This window comes from Capsicum annuum, chromosome 3 (assembly GCF_002878395.1).
Source record: "Capsicum annuum cultivar UCD-10X-F1 chromosome 3, UCD10Xv1.1, whole genome shotgun sequence".
NCBI lineage: Eukaryota > Viridiplantae > Streptophyta > Magnoliopsida > Solanales > Solanaceae > Capsicum > Capsicum annuum.
This window is the reverse complement of record NC_061113.1, coordinates 3,549,667-3,569,554: the sequence shown is the minus strand read 5'-3', so window position 1 is coordinate 3,569,554 and position 19,888 is coordinate 3,549,667. Positions and strand designations below refer to the sequence as shown.

At 31.5% G+C, this 19,888-nt stretch overlaps 1 protein-coding gene across 2 annotated transcripts; it reads left to right on the top strand.

Annotated features, from left to right (window-relative positions):
* Positions 1 to 11,029: 11,029 nt before the first annotated feature.
* LOC107864339 (disease resistance protein RUN1-like) lies at positions 11,030 to 12,960 on the top strand. 2 transcript variants are annotated; one of them, XM_047408896.1, is made up of 3 exons: positions 11,049 to 11,270; positions 11,313 to 11,803; positions 11,902 to 12,960. In XM_047408896.1, exons 1-3 carry the CDS (start codon positions 11,088 to 11,090, stop codon positions 12,938 to 12,940), a joined length of 1,713 nt encoding a protein of 570 aa, XP_047264852.1. In that variant the 5' UTR covers positions 11,049 to 11,087; the 3' UTR covers positions 12,941 to 12,960. The 2 variants fall into 2 exon arrangements, with proteins under 2 accessions (XP_016566174.2, XP_047264852.1); XM_016710688.2 differs by having other exon boundaries at positions 11,030 to 11,803.
* The last annotated feature ends 6,928 nt before the right edge of the window (positions 12,961 to 19,888 follow it).

The window sequence follows — 19,888 nt, the reverse complement described above, 5'->3', positions numbered from 1 at the left end:
GAAATACTTACCCTGAACTACGTTGTGACTTGATCCTCTTTATTGAGGTACGTAGGCACTTGAAATTTTATTCTGAGTTCAGTTGCATGAGTGTAAAAAAAATACATGTTCCCCCTCATATAAAAAATCCAATCTTCAAAAGACTTTTAACATCATCAATCTTCAGACTTGCACCAAGTGTTGGTGACTCAATAGGGGCAGATCCCTATGAAGTATAAGCTTCTTGGACATAAGTTGAAGTCTTCAAATTCTCTAATTCTTCATGTTGGAGCTTTCAAGTTACCATATTGGAGCCTGCAAGTTCACGAAGTCTGATAGTTGAAGTCTTCAAATGACCTATGCATATAAGTTGAAGTCTGCTAATTCACTAAGTCTTTATGTTGGAGATTTCAACTTCACCATATTGAAACCTGCAAGTTTACGAAGTCTAAAAGTTGAAGTCTTCAGATGCTCTGCGAATTAAAGTCTTCAAGTCTGCCATATTGAAGCTTTCAGAGTTTGAAAGTTGGAGTCATCAGGTGCTTTGATCTATAAGTTGAAAGTCTTTAAATCCTTCTAACCTTCTTGAGTTTACCTTTCAATCTTCACGAAATTACCTTTTTTCTTATGGCAGGAACGAGTAGTCATCCCGATGCGCCATAAGATTACCCTGAAACTACCCTTTTCTTATAGCAGGGATAAGTGGTCATCCCGTTGCGCCGTAAGATTACCATAAAGTTACCTTTTACCTTTTCTTATGGCGGGAACGAGTGGTCATCCCGTTGCACCGTAAGATTACCATAAAGTTACCTTTTACCTGCTCTTATGCCGGGAACTAGTAGTCATCCCGATGCGCCATAAGATTACCCTGAAATTACCCTTTTCTTATGGTGGGGACGAATGGCCATCTCTTCATTCCATAAGACTACCATGAAGTTACCTTTTACCTTTACCATAAGATTACCATGAAGTTACCTTTTACCTTTACCATAAGACTACCATGAAGTTACCCTTTACCTTTGCCATAAGATTACCATGAAGTTACCTTTCTTATGGCATGGATGAGTAGCCATCCCTATGCAGCGTAAGATTACCATAAAGTTACTTTTTCTTATGGTGGAGACGAATAGCCGTCCCTATGCACCGTAAGATTACCTTCTAAGATTACCTTACTTATGGTAGGAAAGGATATCTATCCCTTTGCATCGTAGGATTATATCCTTTAACTAAAAGGCGTTATCTTGAGCAAAAGCTTGTAGGTCACCTAAAAAAAAAAGGAATAAGAAGAAGAAAGAAAAAAGGGAACGAAAAAAAAAAAATGCTTACCTAAATATGACAAGTATCTCGATCAGCAAAGATGGATCAAATTACACCCTTGAGTTTGCTCGCCTACGAAAAGTATTTTAAATATTAGAGTTCTCTTTCCAACGAAAAAAGGACACTCACAATTTCAACACTCCCACGCCTAGATATGATTTGTCTTGTGATGCCACGCAAACCTGAAATTGAAAACGTATCAGCAGGCAGAGGCAACTTCAAAAAATTATCTAGGATAATTTTGAAGGTTTTAAATCATGAATTTTGGATATGTTATATATTTTCGAGTCTAGTTTTGAAAAAATCAAGAGGTTCATGATTTCATCGCTCCTACTTTGAGATATGAAAGTTTTAGTAAAGACGCGCAGATCTGAAATTTTCAGCATGGCAAAATTTAAAGTCAACTTCAAAATTTTGTCTAAAATAATGCTGAAGGTATTAAATCATGAATTTCGGATATGTTATATATCTTTGAGTCTAGTTTCATAAAAAATCAAGTGCATCATTCCTACATTGAGATATGAAGATTTTAATAGAGGTGGGAAGATCTAAAATTTTTAGCATGATAAAATTCAGGGCTAACTTCAAAAAATTGTCAAGAATTATATTGAAGGAGTTTAATTCTGAATTCTGGATATGTTGCAGATCTTGCAGTCTAGTTTTTTGAAACATCAAATGGATCATGATTTCAATATGCCTACAATGAGATATGAATTTTCTACCACTAACATGTTGTGCTGAAAAAAAGTGACGAAAATAAGAGAAAAATGGGAGCAAAAGAAATTACTCAATATTATTGATGACTTGGAAACACCAAAATTGATATTGAAAAAGTGGGAAAACTACCTTCTTTTATAGAGTTTTAGGATGAATGTTTCCTTCTCCAATATAAATTCAGATAGGAATAATTTCCATCTCCAAATTCAAATTGGAGATTGTTTCCTTCTCCAATATAAATTTAGATTGGAATAATTTCCATCTCCAAATTCAAATTGGAGATTGTTTCCTTCTCCAATATAAATTCAAATTAGAATAGCTTCCATCTTAAAATTCAAGTTGGAGATTGTTTTCTTCTCCCATACAAATTCAAATTGGAGGTTCTTTGCTCTCCAATCTAAGTTCAAATTGAAAGAGTTTATTTCTGATTAAGTAAGGTGATGAAAAAGTCTTCTAAAATCTGTTTGAAATTAGATATCATGCCTCACCAATGGGTCTTAAGTGCAGAGATTCATGGAAAAAAAATGAGAGTTTTGAGAGGCAATATCAATATGGTTGGCTTTAAATTTTTGAATGAGGTATTCATATGTATGAGGATCGTTGAAGCACGAAGGAAACATGCTTAAATGATCATACTTCAAGGCTAGTCTCCAAAATATTAAATGTCTTGACAAGTCTTGAAGTAGGGGCGTTTGTGGGCGATCCAATTTTATTAAATTTAAATATGTACAAAATTTGAATTATATTAAATTTAAAATATATTAGTCCCAAATAAATATTGCGAATTAATATAATTGGATTAATTATTTAAGTCCAAACATATATGGGTTTAATTAAAGTCTAATTTTTTATTGGGCTAGCCCATTGATTTGGGCTACAAATGATGAGTCCACTTTACTAAGCCCAAGATATTGTCATATTCTAGAGGCCCAAATAAGAGCCACGTGTCAAATGACGTGGCATGCCAAGTCAAGTGAAGGAGCCCATAAGACCATGCCACGTGTCAAAATGATGCAGTAAATTAAAAACCCATGAGAAATGCTATGTCACTTAAATCTGATTGGTCAAAGGAAGTTCATGTTTATCATGACTTTCTACTTCCTACAACTATAAATAGGGGCCTCATAATTCAGAAAAGAGACGAACAAGTTTAACAAGAAGCAAGAAAGAGCTCGTGGATCAAAGCAGCAGATTTCTCTACAATCTCTACAAATTCAAGAATTCAAGATCAATTCATCAAAACTCAAGCTTTTAAGATCAAGAGTTCAAGGTTCGAGAACAAGCTCAAGATTATCTCTACAAATTCAAGAATTCAAGATCAATTCATCAAAACTCAAGCTTTTAAGATCAAGAGTTCAAGGTTCGAGAACAAGCTCAAGATTTCAAGATCAAGAGTTCAAGATTCAAGAACAAGTTTCAAGCTTCAAGATCAAGACTTCAAGATTCAAGCACAAGCTCAAAGACCCCTTAATTCAAGTACAAGTTGAGATCAAACTCATCAAACCCGTAAATCAAGCTCAAGTTCAAGATCAAGACAGGAAGATTGAAGAACAAGCTACCAAACCCTTGGATTCAAGCACAAGTCAAGATCAAATCCATCAAGTTCAAGTTAAAGTTCAAGATCAAGCTCGAAGCCCTTAAATTTATAATTGAAAAAGCAAATCAGAGGAATCATAGAAATTGTAACACTCACTTATTGAAATCAATAAATCGGGTGTTGCAATATTTTTCTTGTCTCGATTATTATTTTCGGTCTCGAGAATTTTATTGTCCAACATGCACATTTTAATAGACTCAAATTTCACGAAGAAATACCTTTTAATGGCATGATGATCAAAGGTGGGAAATAGATAACAATCGAGGAGTGCAATGACAAAGATAGACTAAAGAAGATACCAATACATGTGTTATATTTAGATAGGCTTGAGTTAATAATTAAACTTTGTTATGATTTTAATTGAAAATATGGTCAATGAAAATACAAATAATTGTCCATTTTTTGGGGCAAATTTATGCCACTAAACAAAATGTCTAGTGACCTTTTAATAATAAAATAAAAATCCTCATCATATGGAGTATAAGCAAAGAAGGATTGGCCTTACTTTATCAATCCTAATGGGGTAATGAGCTGGTATCAATCACTCAATGCGCTGTAGCCTTGATTTATGAAAAATAAATCTGATGAGATAACACGGTACCAATTGTTCAACGCACTATCGCCTTGATGCGTGGAAAATAAGTGAAAGGACTCAAAAAATTGTTTGTGGGGGTTGTTTTAAGTCTCTCTCTTTAACTCTATTTCATATGGTTTGCAAGTCAACAGAGAATTTTGAATGTGGCAACATTCAAACAGAAAAAAGAACTAAATTATAAATTGTTCTATCAACACAAATTAAAGAACCCACAAGTAATTTCCTAGAAAGAATCACAATTTATAAATTGTACTAGAAGCTCTTATTTAATTTTATTTGATTAAATTTATGGATGTATTGATTTGTAATGGCCTATAATTTATTAAACTTTGTCATTTTATTTTGAAATTTAATTTTAGGAATCAGGCTAAACCATATTTCATCACCCTACAAGAATATAAGCTCAAGGTTTTTTTGTATTGACTAGAACTAGTATAGCACCCGCGCGATGCACGAAAAGTTTTAGATAAAAATATATAATAGTAATATTTTGTGATAAATTTAACCTCATTAAAGTGATTTTTAATTCTATAGATGCAAAAATAATGATACACCAAACCTACAAATAACTTGCAAGGAGTTACTGCAAATGTCCATTTTTCGGGATCTCAAAGGGGCATTTAGAATCACAAAACCTGATTAATTGAAACTTGACAAAGCACCCCTTTCAACCTGATTTGATGACCTTATGTAAAGTTATACTCCTTACTCTATGTCCTAAGTCATGTAATGAATAAGTTATTTGTGTTATTAAAATGAGATGCATGTTGATTTTTCTTTCTCGATCAAGTAAAGGTTCAATGAAGTGATAAAGTTAAATCCTTATAGAAATCGAACAATTATTGTGTGACAACCAGAGGTGGACCCACATTGTGCCAAGTGGGTTCAACTGAACCCACTTGATGCGAAAATTTCTTATTTATTCAACAAAAATTATTTTTAATTATAGTATACATATTCGTTTGGACCCACATTGAGCAAAGGCTGGCTGCAGCGCAGTGATTCAATGGGTTCAAGTTCACAACCTGCTTGCAGATTCGATTCCCACCAACTCCCTTTGGTCGTTACAATTTTGCTCCATATGAGTGTGAGAGTATCACATATGGTAAGGCTATATTAATTATTAGGTGTCAGTGAAGTGTAACTATAAATTTTATTGCTTGTATTTTCTTTCTCTTTTTTATTTTAATTTGTATATTTTGTTTCTTTTCACTCAAATTCAATAAAAATCTAAAATCTACTATACGTCAAATAAAATTAATTTTTTTATTAATTAAATTTTGACTCTTTTTTTAATTTTATGTTTTATTTTTTAGCCAAAACATCAAACTATATATATAGAGAGAGAGAGAGAGTCTACTTTAATTTTAGTTTTTAAAAATATATCTTAATTTTGCACATTTTTAATTTATTCCCATCTTTGTTAATTAAAAAGAAAAGTCCAGTGTTGTTTTTTTAAAAAAAAAAAGTAAAATAATATTTTTGATATTATATTATTAACCAACAAAACGAAGAAGCAATAAAAGAGCAACGAAAAAATTATTTGTTGTGTTTAGCGCTGCTTACACTATCGGTATCATTAACATTTACCTATTTACTGATTGAACCCACTTATATAAATTTTTGGGTCCGCCACTGATGACAACCGTTAAGTCTTATTATCCTCTATTTCACATTGAAATTTTAATGTCTTCCTCGATTAAGAAGTATTAATCATGAAATAAACCTTGTAACTCATGTTGAATATCCTTATTCAACATATCAACTCGATACCAAGTAGTAGCACAATCACGTCCTCAAGTGACCCAACAAAATATAAATAAACCAATTGATTAAATATTTTCAATTACGAATAGCAAGAAATATAATTTTTTTAATGCTTTTGCCGAGTGTGTGCATTGATCTGTAAGACGTATTTGCCATCTAAGTTGTTTGAACTCTTCAAAAATGTCTTTGGAAGCATGTCGTATCATCCAAAAATAGTGTATTTTTGAAGGATTAGATACTTCAAAGAGTCGTAGCAACTTAACTTGCCGCAACAATAGTAAACAGAGGAATATGTAATGCGAGAACACCATGTGATTTGACTCAAAGAGTACAAATGAAGATATTAGTGAATCTATAATAATAAAACAAACTCCATCGACCAATAAAAATAACAAAAAGAAAACAGCATAGCTGCCCAACCCAGTGAACTTTAAAAACAATTATGTGAGTTTAAGAGCCTAATGTTTATCAGAAAATTAAATGAGTACCTTATTCCTTAAAAAGAGTTATGTGATTTTTTTTCCTTAATCCGTCATTAGAAAACCATCTCATCCACTAAACTTTCCCAGACGACAAAGCAAATCAAATAAGAGGCCAAATATAAGTGTATAACCATCTTACAACTGAAGTGTAATATGTGCGTCATCCTTTGGTACAAAGTCCACAAATATCAATCCATTTTCTTAAAAGGAAATATTATATATAATGTCAATATCATTAATAACAACCAACTCGCTAACGTAAGAATAAATTTTGAAACTCAAAATGTTCTTATTGATCTTAAAACTTTCTCAAAGCTCGTCTTTCTTATATGTCTATTTCTTTATAGTTTCTTATCATAAAATGCCCTAATGTAATTGATATTTATAGCTAATAGTCCGCTTTAATTACATCCATTGTTTCTCTATCTTCTCAGATATCCAATGAGAAGGGGTTGAAGATACCACCCCTTCTTCCAAACCCCCTCCTTGCCAGCTACTGCATTCGCCTAAAGAGTTTTGAATACAAAAAAAATATGAATAAGAGCAACGATACCAATTTATGTAATTCGGGAGTTTTAAATATTGAAGTGAAGTAAAAGCAAAAATAAAAAGAAAAAATAGATAATTAATGATCACGTGTGGAGATTTTCAAACATGTAAAGAAAATTTCTGTAAAAACAAAAAATAACCTGATGTCCCCTCCACCAAATCAAAATTCAGGTTACCTTCCACCAAATTCATTCTTCTATCCAAAACATTTCACAAATTATATTTCAAGTTGTTAGGCCGTAAGCCACTATCAGATTCTTAGAGCAAACCAATAACAAAAACATCCATAAGCTCCGACAACATTAGTTCGAACACAAAATTTGTCAATGTTTCAAATGAGATGAACCTTTTAATTATCTGAGGATAATTAAAAGTATTTGTCACTGTTCAATCAAAACATGAATCTCCCAAATACTATACGTAAAATATTAAAATTCCAGAAACTTAATCCTAAATTCAGAGAAATAAGAAATCATTCGGGACTGAAATATTACGAATCATGAATTTTACCAGCATATTGTTGCAGTTTTTTCTTGCCATCTATTAAATGGGATTCATTAATTTTTCCTTTTGAAACTGTGATTTTTTTTATGCATATTAATTTGGATGACTCTCATGTTTAATTCCTTTTTCTTGAAAGCAAGCTGCTGCACATTGCAGTGGTTTATTGTTCTTTTCATATTTTTAAACCAAAAGATAAGGAAAAAGGTACCAAATATGAAAAAAAAAAAAAAAAAAAAACATAAATATTGTTCAATATAAATGTGTTAAGAGTTGAAAAGTAAAGCATAAAATTTTTTTCACCGTGCATAAAGTGAAAGAAAAGTTGGAAACATCCTTCGACCATTAGTACAACTCCACGATATCATAGAATATCAAAAAAGAATCTTAACAAAATATCAAAAATAGCTACAACGCTGCATAAATCATACGATTTAAAAATTTTTAGACATCAACTTGAAAGAACTAATAATTAAGCAAAATATTAACAACATACCTATTGATACGTCTTGTCTTCGTGCCAGACACATGAAAATTAGAGAAATAAGCCACAACAATGATAGATTCCTTATTGAAGCATTTACAGTATGCATAATTTAGATGTAGAAGAGAGTTTTCTTAGAACCTTGTTATTCCACATAGCCATAGATGTTGATTTTTTGAAACAAATAGCGTAAAAGAAGATCAACGTAAGCGGTAAGAAACCCTAGAAGTTGTAACTGTTTTTTTTTAGATAAAATTATTTTACATAAAAAGTATAATTAAAATCTAATTTAAAGATTAAAGGATAATCTAATTAAGTGTAAGTAGCTGTGTAAGTTTCAAATTTTAAAAATAAATAGAAGTTAGCAGCATATTTAGGACTAAAACTCATAACTTTAGAAAAAATTGGCAACTATATACACTGCCAAAATTTAAAAATGTTAAAAACAAATTAAAAATAGTAGTAACTAATAACTACCCTAATAAAAATTAGTTGTTGACCAATTTTTAATAACTAATAAAAGTGATTGTTTGTAAAAAAAAATTTAATGAATATTTTTAGTGAAATATGTTATGAAACCCTTTTATTTTAATGAATATAAGTTTGATGTTTTGAGACCCATTTCGTTTATTCCTTTTGCTTCGTTATTTATTTTAATGAATATTTAATAACTAATTAGTTACAACCAATATATCAACAATTTGAATTTAAAATATAAAATTGCTAAAGCAACAAATTCAACATCAATTTTGTTCTATCAAGTATAGGAAATGATATTCGTAGGTTTAAATTTAAATTTAACCAACGTATGAACAATTTAAATTTAAAATATAAAATTGATAAAATAACTAAAAATTTAAATTTGAAATTTTAAAGCATATTAATGTAACAACTATTTTCTAACTAATTAACTAATATAACACTTGTCAAAGTAGAATGCTTTCACTTGGCTAAATGAAGAGGATTTGTCCTCTCCTTTTAATAATATGTAGATATATACTAATAATAATTTATATAGTCAAAGCATAAAATATAATAAATTAATAAATAAAAAGAAAAAAAGTACCATATGAGTTTGAAAATATTGGTAAACTTTCTATTATTATAATTCGTTTGTTAGATTTGTTGTTATTTTGATCAATTGATGGTTGAAAATTATTTTTATTATATTTTGAAGTTACGTTGCAAATTTGAGATTATATATAGTAATTTAGGCATAAAAAAAAAAGAGTAGGGAAAACAAGTTGCAAATTGAGATTATATATAGTAATCTAGGCATAAAAAAAAGAGTAGGGAAAACAAATTTCATAAGTAACCATTCAAATTCATTATCTCATTCCTATTTATCCACCACCCGTACCCTCACTCTCCACTCCATCCACTCCACTCCACTTAGTATTTTTTGAGATTACATATAAGTATTCATAAAATAATATTTTTTTTAAAAAAAAATATCTACCAAACTGTAGAAAATAAGTACAAAAATATTACTTATTTTCTGAGAAAATACTTTTTTCCATACCTAACACACCTTAACTCTTCTCAAAGTCATTAACACGTGTCATGCCTACGCAGGCAATTAAATTATTTACAACAACCTAAGATATCTACTAGTAAGAAATATGTTGGGAAACTTCCCATTTATTTAGGTTAAGCTTATGACGGAATTGTAAATGACTTGACCCAAATTAAGTAGGCATTAGACCATATTTCATTGAGAAATAGAAAAAAAATTGTTTTTAAAATAAAATATTATATTTGAAAATTAGAACTATGTTTGAATATGAAATAAAATAAATTGGAGTTCTTTTTTTATTTTTTTTATGAGTAATTTAGACTATAATTGAAATTTTTGAAAAAAATAAACAAAGTGAAAACATATTTTTTATATTTTTTGATCGAACATATTTTTTGAGAAAAAAGTAAAAAAAAATTTTATGATCAAACGTCTTATTATTATATAGTTGTCAAAGTGGGTTGGCGCAACCCAACCTATCCCAAGGCTCATGGGCCAAAGAATTTGATGGGCTAGGACGGGCCGGCCCTTCACCTTAAAGGGCCTTAAAATGTATGGCCCAATCCAACTCTAATAGGATCACGGGTTGGGGCGGACTAGTCTTTTATTTTTATCGATTTTTTTTTATATTTTCTTTTTCAATTTGAACTAATAGATATGACAATTCATTCATACTTTTAACATATTATTTTAAAAAGTACATAATTCTACGATGATTTATAATATTTCAATACCAATACATTGTCAAACATATTTGAATTCATTGATTACATTATCTTAATTAACATCAACATTCATCTAAATTCATATGCAAATTTAATAAGTTGAACAATATAAAAAAGTTATATATCAAAAATTAATAATATTTAAAATCCATTTAAAAAGATTATCGCTTTGAATTTGGGTAATTGATTTCGAGTAGTTGCAACAAGTGTTTGAACGTTTTATGATGGATGAAATTTTTATATTTATGATTAGAAATTTTAATATTTGTCATTTAATACTAGCTGAATAAAATATTGTGTAAGATACTAGGTAAAATTTATTGAGTAATTACTATTTATATTTTTAATTCTTTTTGCTTACAATTTTCTTTAATTTTAAGTTTGAATTGATTAACAATAACAAATGAAACATCAATACTTGATGATTAAGGTTTAACACTTAATAAGTTAAATATTATGTAGGATATTAAACTTATTCAATAACTATTATTCTTAATTATTACTTTTTCTTTTACAGTATTCATATATTTTTAATTTAAATTAAATACTATTTTGACCCACGGGCCGACCCAACCCAGCCTCAGTCAAGCTTCAAGGGTTAGTGGGCTGACTTGGGCTAGGCTTATAAGCCCAACTTTAAATGGGCTAAAAAATTACAACTCAACCCAACCCTTATAGCACGCTGGATTTGGTCGGCCTCAATGGCCAAGCTCATTTTGACACTCTACTTATTAAGTTTCAAGGAAGAAGCTATAACCTGTGGCTATATATCTACCTGCTTCGGTGACCTCCATATATATATTCACAACAACAATCCTCTCATTCTTCCATATATTCAATTCATCAAAATTATTTATCATGAATACTTCATTACTTCGAGGAGAATCATCTACTTCTTCCATGAATATTCAATTGGTTGAAGGAGAATCATCTACTTCTTTCATGAATACTCCATTACTTCGAGGAGAATCATCTACTTCTTCCATGAATATTCAATTGGTTGAAGGAGAATCATCTACTTCTTCCATGAATATTCAATTGGTTGAAGGAGAGTCATCTACTTCCTCCATGAATATTCAATTGGTTGAAGGAGAATCATCCACTTCTTCTCAAACTCAATGGAGCTATGATGTCTTTCTGAGTTTTAGAGGTGAAGATACGCGCAATAACTTCACTGGTCATCTTTATACCCGATTGTGCCAAGTTGGAGTTAATACTTTCATAGATGATGAGGAACTGAGAAAAGGCGACGTCATTTCAACCAAACTTGAGAAAGCAATTGAAGATTCTAGGATTTCTATTATTGTTTTCTCAAAAAGCTATGCATCGTCTAGTTGGTGTCTTGATGAACTCGTCAAAATTCTTGAATGTAAAGAGCAGTTAAAGCAGACAGTTTTGCCAATTTTCTATGATGTTGATCCTTCTCACGTGCGAAAGCAAACTGGGGAATTCGGTAAAGCTTTTGTTACGCTCAAGGAACGATCATTCACAGATGAAAGAGTGGAGAAATGGAGAGCTGCATTAACTGAAGCTGCAAATTTATCTGGATGGGATTCGCAAAATGTTGCTGGCGGGTACTGATGGACTTCTTGATTCAACTATTTAATTTTTATTCGCAAAATATCAAAGTATTGTCTTTTCTCTAACTTCTCTTGTTGCTAAAAAACTGTAGGCATGAATCAAAATGTATTGAAAGCATTATAAAACAAGTTCTGCAAGAGGTCAACCAGACACCTCTAGATGTTGCTAGTTATCCAGTTGGATTAGATTCTCGTATCGAACATATAGAGTTGTTACTGCAAAGTGGATGTGAAGATGAAGTTCGCATGGTTGGTATATATGGCGTTGGTGGAATTGGAAAAACAACTTTGGCAAAAGCCGTCTTCAATAGACTATTTCAACAGTTCGATAGTAGTTGCTTCCTTTCAGATATTGGATCAAAAGTTGAAGAATTGGGTCTAGTTAAGGTACAAGAGAAATTACTACATCAAATCCTTAAAAGGATGGACTTCGAAGTTGGCAGTGTTGCTGAAGGTGTCAATCTAATCAAAGCAAGACTTGGATCGAAAAAGGTTCTAATTGTTCTTGATGATGTCGATCATAAAAGTCAATTAGAATCGTTAGCAAGAGAACGAAGTTGGTTTGGTTCTGGAAGTTTAATAATTATTACAACCCGAAACAAACAATTGCTAAGTGGGCTTGGAGCAAATGAAAGGTATGAGACCAAGATTTTAAATTACAATGAAGCTATGCAACTTTTCAGCTGGCATGCTTTTCAAACTCCTTTTCCACCACATGATTATGTTAATTTGGCACAAGACATAATCGAATATTCAGGTGGGCTGCCATTAGCTCTTGTGACATTGGGTTCACGTTTGCAAGGGAGATCCATAGAAGAATGGAGATACGAAGCCAATAAACTAAGAGGGGCTCAAGAAAGAGCAATTCCTCATCTTGATATTCAAAAGACTCTCGACACCATAGGCTTGATCGTGATACTCAAAACCGTCGTTTCCTTGATCTTGATGTCCGTAGTGTATTTCTTTTTCTTCAGATCCTTTTCCTTCGTATCGTCGAGTACGCGTTCCATGGATTTCCCCCAGAGGCAGAGTCAGCCTAGTAATTGGGGGTTCGTTCGAACCCTCAACGGACAGACAGTGACGGAGCCACGATTTTTATTGAGGGGGCTCAAAAGTATATATACAAACTAGTCGAAGGGGTTCAACATCTACTATATATGCATAAAATTATCACCATATAAAAATAGTATAAAAACAGTATAATTTTCCGTCAAAGGGGGTTCGGATGAAACCCCTGAAGCAAAGGTGGCTCTGCTACTGCCTACGAAAAATTATATTATTAATACATGATTAAAATAATTTTATGTATATATTGTAAATGTTGAACCCCTTTTGGTGAGTTTTTCTTCAGATTTTGACCCTCCTCAGCAGAAATCCTGGCTACATTTACGTTAAATGACAACTTGTTCTATCAACACAAATTAAATGGAAGGAGCATGTACAGTCAAACCTTTCTATAGTAGCAATGTTCGTCAGAAAATTTCATGGGTATTATAGAGAGATGTTGTTATACATATACATATACATATTGTGTGTGTACGTATATCTACTGACATTTGAGGTGTTTGTTGTTATAAAATCATGTCACTTGTATCAATCTAACACTAGATGTGTCAATTGCTTTGTTGCTGCTTTTTCCAATAGAGGGCATCTATGTCAAGGGAATTCTATATTTGGGAAAAAGCATTCTTTTCCCTCCAAACTATAATCGAAAAATTAAATCCACATTTAAATTATATAAGTGGCTTAGTACACCTTTTAACTATAAAAAAGTGATACTTTTTACACCCTGTCAGACATTACACCACTTGCATGTGGTATGGTGTTTACACGCGCTGCCACGTCAACATAATCCGAAAAAATAATAAATTTATTATTTTCATAATTTTTTCTTTTTTGTTTTTAATTTAAGTTTTTCCCCTTCTTCTTCAATGTCTAAAACCTCCATTATTGTCAATGTCCAAAACCTTCATTACCTCAATTACACCATATTTACCACCATAAACTTTATCCCACCAACAAAATTACCATAACAGTTAATTTCTTCTAACATTGTTCTTCATTCGTAACTCATCGTTTTTTCTTACAAAAATAAAAAAAATTCTCAACTATAAAGGCCATTATTGTTTCAAAAAATGGCCACTCGACTGTTGGCCTCTGTATTTTATATGGTAATGACCAACACATTTCCGTACTTTTTTCATTTGTATTTCAGCTATAATTTTTTTTAAAAAAAAAACTAATATGGTGTCAAGCTTCATTTTTGGATGGATTAATAATTAACAGACAGAGAGGAGAAAGTCGATGATGAATCCGACTTTTCCGATAAGAATTCACCGGAAAACATCCTTGCTACAAAATTTTATATTTTTTTTTATAAAATTTGGTTTTACCCGTTCAAACATCAAATACAATTTGATTTTGTTCATTGTGAAATTGGCATTGATTCGATGAAGGTAGAGGATGAATTGTATTATTTGGGGATGGGATTGAAATTTGGAGGTAGGGTGATGAAGAAATTGTGTTGGTTGGGGTGGGGGTGATGAAGAAGAAGATGGTTTGGGGTTGGGGTTGGAGTTTCGGGGTAGGGGTGATGAAGAAGATGATGCTTTGGGGGTGGAGGGTGATGAAGAAGATGATTGTTTGGGGATGGCGGTGGGGAGAAGGATGCTGGGGGTTGGGGAAGGAGTAATTTAATTTTTTTATTTTTTTTGCATTAATTTTTAATTTAAATGCGCCAATTTTTATTTAAATAATTATGTATTTTTCACGTCAGACGTAGGGAGTAAAAAATATTATTTTTTTATAGTTAAAGTGTGTAATAGGTCACTTATATAATTTAAGTGTGGATTTGACTTTTCGACTATAGCTTGGGGTGGAAACGATGTCTTTTTCCTTAATGTTTTTAATCGTTTACTTTTGTTATTTAATAGGTTGGACGTACCTAAAATAAGTGTAACATACGCGCCTTCAAATGGGGGTCGCGAGCAGGTAATAATATCACTTTTATATAGTTAAGGTGTGTAATAGGTCACTTATATAGTTTAGATGTGGCTTCAACTTTTCTTGTATAGTATAGGGTGAAAATGATGTCTTTTCCCTTTTATATTAATATGCCCGAAGATTATCATGTATGTAATACATATCTTGCTTAACTAGTCCTTTCGATGGTCTATAATATTCAAAAGTTTCATCCAATTCTACAATCTGATTTGTTAAAGAGATAATACATAAATATGACCCTAAACTTGACACTAAATTATAACTTTGACCTTAAACTTTGACAGTACACAAATATGACCTTTAACTATTCAAAACTGCACAAATATGACCTCCGATCCTACATGGCAAAATGCGTGTTCAACACGCAAAACTGGGCGCATCTAGCTTAAAATTTAAGGGCATAATACATATATATGACCCTAAACTTGACACTAAATTATAACTTTGACCTTAAACTTTGACAGTGCACAAATATGATCTTTAAATGACTTTTTACTATTATTTTTTCATTATTTTAGGCTCAAAGATTAAAATAGCATCTAATTTCTTTTGTCATTGCTGAAAAAGAGCAATATTGAAGATTTATTAATTAGGTAGGTAAGCCTCATACGAAAAAATCGCGCGGATATGTATATATATTATAAAGCAGAGGGTGAATTTAAGTTATATAATATATCATATAATTTATTTAAATATTAACTTAAAAATGAAACTATACTAATAATAAAAAAATTATAGTTTTAATAAAACGTTATTAAGAATACTAGTAGTAGCATATTAAATTAACGTTATTAAATTAACGTTATTAAATTAATGTTATTAAATTAACGCAGGGGCGGACCTACGTGGTTGCCATGAGGTTCACCCGAACCCCCTCGGTATAAAAATTACGTTGTATATATAAGGTAGAAAAGTTATATTTATGTATGTATATTAATGTTGAACCATATGAAACAAGGCACTTAAATAGCCCAGTGGTGTTATTTACTCTTCTTGGGCGCTTCCTTCAGCCTACTGCGCAGGTTCGATCCCTAAATAAATTTTAAAAAAAATAATAATAATAATAAAAAACGACGTAGTTTTAACACAAAAAGCAAAACTTTGACAGTGCACAAATATGACATTTAACTATTTAAAACTGCACAAATATGATCTCTCTCCAAGTCAGCCCTTTTAACGACGTGGCACCGTGTGATTGGATTACCTTTCTACATAGGCGCGAGTAAAACTCAGGCATGAGGGTTGCAAAATTGGAGGTCATATTTGTTCAGATTTTGAATAGTTAAAGGTTATATTTGTGCACTATCAAAGTTTAAAGTCAACGTTATAATTTAGTTTCAAGTTTAGGATGATATGTATTATTTCTTTGTTAACTAGGATTTCTCATTCACTAACCAAAACATGGATCCCAGAAAATTAAATATATTTTCATTTGTCATGTCAAACACACTTAACTTAGATCCTTATTGTCATCCAATGAAAATTTCGCAAGTGTAACTAACTCGGGTGGATCCTTCATAGAGCCTGACAGAACTAATAACTTTGATTCAAATCATATATTTGTGTTAACATTCAAGCAAGCAAAAACGATCGGGTCGAGATCTAGAACAAAATATTCAAAAAAGAGGGAGTATTTAAGTGTTTCTAAACATGGAAGATCAAGATGATTACATTTCGATTTATTTTATTTTTTTTAAAAAAAAAAAACTAAGATAAATGGAGATTTATAAAGGCATACTGAACATCATGACGTATGTCTTGTATTATTTATAAAAGAAAAATGGAGGAAAAGTCAGAAGTTGTAAAATTTTAAAGGATAAGTACAATCCTTCAACATGAATATTAATATATTATGATACTTTATTAAAAAGCAATCTTCGTTTTGTTATAAATTAATGACAAAGAGTTGATTAGGAATTTGGTTGTAAAAAGAAATTGTCCAATTCAAGATGCAAGTATTAGAGTTTGAGTATTGATCACCTTGATGGGGAATTAAATTACTTTATTCGTCCACTTTTATTTGTTCATTGTATTTAAAATATATGTTTATTTTTATAGACATAATTTGTTGCATAGTTCCTAATATACTCTTATTATTAATTATTATCATTTTACAAAGTATTAAATTTATTATATTCAAAAAGTGATATAGTAAGATTTTCATTTTATTTATCGCTCTTAATGAGTAGTGTATCAAGTCAATATCGGACAAGTAAAATAAACAAAGAAGTATGACGTTTTAGGAAAAAGATGTGGAGCAAGCATAAATTTCATTTTCAATCAACATTTGGCCGTCCAAATCTTGGGAGGTATTTTTTTTTTGGTTTCCCAAGGTATTCCCACATCCGGCAGTCGTGAGATTAATCCTTCGTTCCTCTGTCAGAGCACTAAGTGGTAGAGAACTGGTCACAAAGTTTGCTCCATTCGCTAGAGGCGGGGATCGAACCTCCGACCTCTTGCTTAAGGGACATGGCGCTGAACCACCATGCCAGCTCTAGTGGTTATTGGGAGGTATCTTGTAAAAGAGTTTAACCAATATATATAAGCTCTGTGATCATGTATTTAGCTTCCCATTCCAGTTGACCTTGGCTGGCAATGTTGTTCTTAAACTTATATTACAAGCCAAAATCTTAAAATCAATATATAAAAAAAAAGAAACCAAAGAATGTATCAAGCAAAATTTTTGATAATCTTAGTGGCTACGTGGACACACGTATGCCTACATGGACCTTTCAGTGTGTTGTGTCACGTATGTGCCACGTAGGCACTAAGGTTATTAAAAATAGGATTTTAATTAGTCCAGGGGTAATAGGACCCTCCTAAAGTTTGGGTGTGTCTCAGTCTTTTCGCGCATAGTTCAAGGTGAAAATAGAGCATTTTCTCTTTTGTATATATATGTTTCTTTTAATTCATTAATTCGAGTTTGCTATATATGTTCATTAGTTCCTTTTTATTTGTTTCATGATTAGAGCAAGTTTACTCTGAAAGTTGTTTGGTTTGGTGAAAGTATTGGTTGGGGTGACTTATTGCCATTATTTGCAAATGTCAAGCTTCGTGAGAAATGTTTCATAAATTTAGTTATGCTGAGATTTTTATTATTCAGATTTTGCTTTAGTGTATTAAAAATAACATGCGTTGCATAATTTATTAAAAAAGGAACTGTTTACGAAAACACCCTCCACAAACATAATGGAAAAGGCGTGTAAAAGGTTTTGAGGGGGCAATTGTGTCCCTAACCATGCTACGGCATGCAGTAGAACCCATTGTATCTTAAACAGAGATTAAATCTACACAAGACTACCAAAGCAGTTTTATTTCATTGTGCTTGAATCAATGAAAACACAGCTGATGGATCCTTTATATAGACCATAACATGAGCCTCAAAATATTTTCTTAACCTACACCACTGGCCAACTCCAGGGGCGGAGCTACATGTATTAGTGGGGGTGCACGTGCACCCATTAACGTCGAAAAAAATTATATATATATATATATATATATATATATACATTCAGAAATTGGGATATAGTTAATAGTGCACCCACAAATGAATGCTAGTGTGCCTTGTGCGCTGGTTGAAGACATTGCATCCGTCCACACGACTAGGGATTGAACCCTGGGTCGCACAATAGTTTCTCTTTTATTTTCAATCTTTAGATTAAATACTTATTACTACATTAAGTTGAATGCTAATGCACTTTGATGGGCTGGTTGGCTAGTGGCCAGCTCATCCTAACAACATAACAACTAACTGACTAACTAATGGAACAGTAAAACAGTAATTTATTATAGATTGTACGTCTTACCTTGTATTTCTGTCAGAAAGGCTGTTTCCAAGGCTTGAACCCAGGCCCTTTTCAAGGGTTGAACCCGTAACCTCCTGATCGCATGGCAGCAACTTTACCAGTCCCCAAGCACCCCTTCAAAATTATGTAGTAGTACTATACTACTACAATACAATACATAGGGCACCCCTTCAAAATTATGTAGTAGTACTATACTACTACAATACAATACATAATGTGATGGTAATATGACAGTTATGATAAGTAAAGCTAAGTAAATTGTAACAATAGACTATAATTCAAGGCAATTTTGTGAAAAAATTATGTTTCTAAGTTTTTCCACAAACCCAATTGAGAAGCTAGAGGTCATATCAAGTTTTGTGAAAACTCTTACAGTCAGGTCAATTAACTGCATCAGATTCAAGGCACAAAGACTTTATCATTATGAAGAAAATGAAATTATTATATTTTCTTACTATAGCTTTATCCTCACCCCAGCAACTAAATTAACATTTAAGTTTCACGTCACTTGTATCAATCTCACACTTAAGTATTATTGTCTATTTGTGATATTCAAAAATTTCATCCAACTGCAACTAATTTGCTAAAAGTAATTTTTCATTCACCAACCAAAATACCGATGTCAGAAAATATTTTATCAGTTGTCTATGCCAAACACACTTAAACATCAATGCAGTTGTCATACAGTGAAAGTTGCGCAAGTGCAACTAGTAGGGGTGAATCCACCATAGATGACAAAATTTAGTAACATTGGGTGACTCAAAGGTGAAACTAATAAAACATTTGCTTTAGGCTTCAAAGCTTCGAGGCCTCAGCTTTAAGCAAAATTGAAGATTAGAAAAAGAAAATTCAAGAAAACTATCTATCTTTTAATCAAAATACTTTAGAATTTTCAACTAAATAACTTAAATCTTCGTATTAATAAAAGAAGTTTTTACAACAAAATTCAAGGTACTATATTGTAAATACATCCCTAGCATCTTATTAACTAGAATAACTCCTTAGTTTTATATTACTACGCTTAACTAAGATTTTTATGTCACTAAGGACAACTACTGAAAAATAAAAAACACAACTGTAAATAAAAAAGGCAACTGTAAATTATTATCTTTGACAACTATTGAAAAATAAAAAAGACAACTGTAAATAAAAAAGACAACCGTAAATTATTATCTTTTATGTGTATCTATATATACCTAACCTCTTTTGGTTAAAATTTTGTTTTCGGTCCTTCGGTTAATAATTATTACAACTCGAGACGAGCAGTCGC